Below are 5861 nucleotides of genomic sequence, written 5' to 3'. Positions count from 1 at the left end.
CACTGGACACTGGACTGGACACTGGACACTGGACACTGGACATTGGACACTGGACACTGAACTGGACACTGGACACTGAACTGGACAGTACTGGACACTGGACACTGGACACTGGAGTGGACACTGGACACTGGACACTGGACACTGGACACTGGAGTGGACACTGGACACTGGACACTGGACACTGGACACTGAACTGGACACTGGACACTGGACACTGGACACTGGACACTGAACTGGACACTGGACACTGGACACTGGACACTGGACTGGACAGTACTGGACACTGGACTGGACACTGGATACTGGACTGGACACTGGATACTGGACACTGGACACTGGACACTGGACACTGGACACTGGACACTGGACACTGGACACTGGACACTGAACTGGACTGGACACTGGATACTGGAGTGGACACTGGACACTGGACACTGGACACTGGACACTGGACACTGGACTGGACACTGGACTGGACACTGGACACTGGACACTGGACACTGGACAGAACTGGACATGGCTCCGGCCACAGCTCTGGGCATTGATCCTCTATCGGGGCAGGATCAGTCCCGGTATTGATCTGACAATGATCCGGTATTGATCCGGTATTGAACTGGCATTGATCCGGGATCAGTCCCGGTATTGATCTGACATTGATCTGGTATTGATCCGGTATTGATCGGGTATCAGTCCCGGTATTGATCTGACATTGATCCGGTATTGATCCGGGATTGGTCCCGGTATTGATCTGACATTGATCCGGTATTGATCCGGTATTGATATGGCATTGATCCGGGATCAGTCCCAGTATTGATCTGACATTGATCCGGGATTGGTCCCAGTATTATCAGGCATTGATCCAGGATCAGTCCCGGTATTGATCTGACATTGATCCGGTATTGATCCGGGATCGGTCCCGGTATTGATCTGACATTGATCCGGTATTGATCCGGGATCGGTCCCGGTATTGATATGGCACTGATCCGGTATTGATCTGACATTGAGCCGGTATCCATCCGGTATTGATCTGACATTGATCAGGTATTGATCCGGGATCGGTCCCGGTATTGATATGGCATTGATCCGGTATTGGTCTGACATTGAGCCGGTATTGATCCGGTATTGATCTGACATTAATCTGGGATCGGTCCTGGTATTGATCTGGTATTGATCCGGTATTGATCGGATATTGATCAGGTATCAGTCCCGGTATTGATCTGACATTGATCCGGTATTGATATGGCATTGATCCGGGATCAGTCCTGGTATTGATCCGGTATTGATATGGCATTGATCCGGGATCAGTCCCGGTATTGATCTGACATTGATCCGGTATTGATCCGGGATCGGTCCCGGTATTGATATGGCATTGATCCGGTATTGATCCGGTATTGAACTGGCATTGATCCGGGATCAGTCCCGGTATTGATCTGACATTGATCCGGTATTGATCCGGGATCGGTCCCGGTATTGATATGGCATTGATCCGGTATTGGTCTGACATTGATCCGGTATTGATCCGGTATTGATCTGACATTAATCTGGGATCGGTCCTGGTATTGATCTGGTATTGATGCAGTATTGATTGGATATTGATCAGGTATCAGTCCCGGTATTGATCTGACATTGATCCGGTATTGATCGGGCATCGATCGGGTATCGGTCCCGGTATTGATCTGACATGCATTGAGGATCGGTCCCAGTATTGATCTGACATTGATCCAGGATCAGCCTGGTATTGATCAGGCATTGATCAGGTATCAGTCCCGGTATTGATCTGACATGGATTGAGGATCGGTCCCAGTATTGATCTGACATTGATCCAGGATCAGCCTGGTATTGATCAGGCATTGATCGGGTATCAGTCCCAGTATTATCAGGCATTGATCTGGGATCAGTCCCGGTATTGAACTGGCATTGATTGGGTATCGGTCCCAGTATTGTCAGGCATTGATCCAGGATCGGTCCCGGTATTGAACTGACATTGATCCAGGATTGGTCCCAGTATTATCAGGCATTGATCCGGGATCAGTCCCGGTATTGAACTGGCATTGATCCGGGATTGGTCCCAGTATTGATCAGGCATTGATCGGGTATCAGTCCCAGTATTGATCTGACATTGATCTGGGATCGGTCCCGGTATTGAACTGACATTGATCCAGGATCAGTCCCAGTATTATCAGGCATTAATCTGGGATTGGTCCCAGTATTGATCTGACATTGATCTGGGATCGGTCCCGGTATTGATCAGGTATCAGTCCCAGTATTGATCTGTATTGATCGGCATTGATCCGTACTGATTTGTATTGGTCTGTATTGATTTGTATTGGTCTGTATTGATTTGTATTGAGCCATATTGATCTGTATTGATTTGTATTGGTCTGTATTGATTTGTATTGGTCTGTATTGGTCTGTATTGATCTGTATTGATTTGTATTGATTTGTATTGATCTGTATTGATCTGTATTGATCTGTATTGGTCTGTATTGGTCTGTATTGATATGTATTGAGCCATATTGATCTGTATCAATTTGTATTTGTCTGTATTGATTTGTATGGATCCGTATTGATCCGGCACCAGCCCGGCATTGATCGGGCGCCGATCCCGGTTTGGATCCGTTTGGGACGGAACCGCGGAATTCTCCGGTGGGGGATGGGCTTGGGATGGATCCCGGCCCGGAGCCGGGAACGGGAATGGGAATGGGAACGGGAATGGGAACGGGAATGGGAACGGGAATGGGAATGGGAATGGGAATGGGAATGGGGGAATGGGAATGGGAATGGGAATGGGAATGGGAATGGGGGAATGGGAATGGGAATGGGAATGGGAATGGGAACGGGAATGGGAACGGGAATGGGAATGGGAACGGGAATGGGAATGGGAATGGGAATGGGAATGGGAACGGGAATGGGAACGGGAATGGGAACGGGAATGGGAATGGGAATGGGAATGGGGGAATGAGAATGGGAATGGGAATGGGAATGGGAATGGGAATGGGAACGGGAATGGGAATGGGGATGGGGATGGGAATGGGAATGGGGGAATGGGAATGGGAACGGGAATGGGAACGGGAATGGGAATGGGAACGGGAATGGGAATGGGAATGGGAATGGGAATGGGAACGGGAATGGGAACGGGAATGGGAACGGGAATGGGAATGGGAATGGGAATGGGAATGGGAATGGGAACGGGAATGGGAATGGGAATGGGGGAATGGGAATGGGAACGGGAATGGGAACGGGAATGGGAATGGGAACGGGAATGGGAATGGGAATGGGAATGGGAATTGGGATGGATCAGGAATTTGGGAATTCAGGAATTCAGGAATTTGGGAATTCAGGGATTCGGGGATTCGGGGATTTGGGGATTTGGGAATTCGGGAATTCAGGAGCGCAGGGGTCCCGCTCAGGCTGGAGAAGGAACAAAACGGCCCCAACTCAAACTCCGGGTCCAAATCCTCCGGTATTGATCCGGTATTGATCCAGTATCGATCCGCTATTGACCCAGTATTGATCTGTCCAGTATCTATCCAGTATCGGTCCAGTATTGATCCAGTATTGATCCAGTATTGATCCAGTCTCACCCAGTATTGATCCAGTATTGATCCAGTCTCACCCAGTATTGATCCAGTCTCACCCAGTATTGATCCAGTATTGATCCAGTATTGATCCAGTCTCACCCAGTATTGATCCAGTATTGATCCAGTCTCACCCATTATTGATCCAGTCTCACCCAGTATTGATCCAGTATTGATCCAGTATTGATCCAGTCTCACCCAGTATTGATCCAGTATTGATCCAGTCTCACCCACTATCTATCCAGTATTGATCCAGTCTCACCCAGTATTGATCCAGTCTCACCCAGTATTGATCCAGTATTGATCCAGTATTGATCCAGTCTCACCCAATACTGATCCAGTATTGATCCAGTATTGATCTGCCCAGTATCGATCCAGTATTGATCCAGTCTCACCCAGTATTGATCCAGTCTCACCCAGTATTGATCCAGTCTCACCCAGTATCGATCCAGTATTGATCCAGTATTGATCCAGTATTGATCCAGTCTCACCCAATACTGATCCAGTATTGATCCAGTATTGATCTGCCCAGTATCGATCCAGTATTGATCCAGTCTCACCCAGTATTGATCCAGTCTCACCCAGTATTGATCCAGTCTCACCCAGTATTGATCCAGTATTGATCCAGTCTCACCCAGTATTGATCCAGTCTCACCCAATACTGATCCAGTATTGATCCAGTATTGATCTGCCCAGTATCGATCCAGTATTGATCCAGTCTCACCCAGTATTGATCCAGTCTCACCCAGTATTGATCCAGTCTCACCCAGTATTGATCCAGTATTGATCCAGTCTCACCCAGTATTGATCCAGTATTGATCCAGTATTGATCCAGTCTCACCCAGTATTGATCCAGTATTGATCCAGTATTGATCCAGCCCCTCCGGCACAGCCCCCACGGGCTCCCCCCCATTCCCAGAGTTTGGGGTCGGGGCTCCCCTCCCCCCGGATCTATGGGGCAGAGCCCTGGGGGGCTCCGTGGGGCTGGGGGGGGGTCCCTGGGGGGGGGTCCCTGTCCCCCCCTCCCCCCCCCCCAAGACAGCAGGCGGGAGTTGGGGGGTGCAGAAGCTTTATTGAAGGCTGGGGGGGGTGGGTGGGTGGGGGGCTGCCCCATAGCAGGGTCAGGGGGCTGCCCCATAGGGGGGTGCATAGCTGGAGATGGGGGGCTGCCCCATAGCTGGAGATGGGGGGCTGCCCCATAGCTGGAGATGGGGGGCTGCCCCATAGGGGGGTGCATAGCTGGAGATGGGGGGCTGCCCCATAGCTGGAGATGGGGGGCTGCCCCATAGCTGGAGATGGGGGGCTGCCCCATAGGGGGGTGCATAGCTGGAGATGGGGGGGCTGCCCCATAGAAGGGTTGGGGGGCTGCCCCATAGCTGGAGTTGGGGGGCTGCCCCATAGCTGGAGATGGGGGCTGCCCCATAGCTGGAGTGGGTGAGGAGCTGCCCCATGGATTGTGCGTATCTGGGGGGGGCTGCCCCATAGAAGGGGTTGGGGGCTGCCCCATAGAAGGGGTTGGGGGCTGCCCCATAGAAGGGGTTGGGGGGCTGCCCTATAGAAGGGTTGGGGGCTGCCCTATAGGCTGCTCCTATCTAGAGGGGGCTGCCCCATAGGCTGTGCGTATCTAGCAATGGGGGGCTGCCCCATAGCGGAGTTAGGGGGCTGCCCCATAGAGGGGTTGGGGGGCTGCCCCATAGGCTGTGCGTATCTAGCAATGGGGGGCTGCCCCATAGAGGGGTTGGGGGGCTGCCCCATAGGCTGTGCGGATCTAGCAATGGGGGGCTGCCCCATAGCGGAGTTAGGGGGCTGCCCCATAGGCTGTGCGTATCTAGCAATGGGGGGCTGCCCCATAGCGGAGTTAGGGGGCTGCCCCATAGGCTGTGCGGATCTAGCAATGGGGGGCTGCCCCATAGCGGAGTTAGGGGGCTGCCCCATAGGCTGTGCGGATCTAGCAATGGGGGGCTGCCCCATAGCGGAGTTAGGGGGCTGCCCCATAGGCTGTGCGTATCTAGCAATGGGGGGCTGCCCCATAGCGGAGTTAGGGGGCTGCCCCATAGGCTGTGCGGATCTAGCAATGGGGGGCTGCCCCATAGCGGAGTTAGGGGGCTGCCCCATAGGCTGTGTGTATTTAGCAATGGGGGGCTGCCCCATAGCGGAGTTAGGGGGCTGCCCCATAGGCTGTGCGGATCTAGCAATGCAGGGCTGCCCCATAGAGGGGCCAGGGGCTGCCCCATAGCAGGTTGTGGGGCTGCCCCGTATCTGTGCTGTGGGCTGCCCCAT

The 5861-nt window shown here is 52.7% G+C and overlaps 1 protein-coding gene across 1 annotated transcript; it reads right to left on the bottom strand.

Moving 5' to 3' along the window:
- Nucleotides 1–5156: 5156 nt before the first annotated feature.
- Nucleotides 5157–5861, bottom strand: LOC131575569 (proline-rich protein 2-like). The gene has a single exon (XM_058831166.1). The coding sequence runs from the start codon at nucleotides 5859–5861 to the stop codon at nucleotides 5157–5159; it is 705 nt and encodes a 234-aa protein (XP_058687149.1).

Source organism: Poecile atricapillus, chromosome 2 (assembly GCF_030490865.1).
Source record: "Poecile atricapillus isolate bPoeAtr1 chromosome 2, bPoeAtr1.hap1, whole genome shotgun sequence".
Classification (NCBI taxonomy): Eukaryota; Metazoa; Chordata; class Aves; order Passeriformes; family Paridae; genus Poecile; species Poecile atricapillus.
Note: the sequence above shows the minus strand (reverse complement) of the source record. Positions and strands in the feature narration are given on the sequence as shown.

What these genes read in the sequence shown, in the direction of transcription:
- LOC131575569 (XM_058831166.1), bottom strand. Translation starts at nt 5,861, where the DNA reads ATGGGGCAGCCCACAGCACAGATACGGGGCAGCCCCACAACCTGCTAT.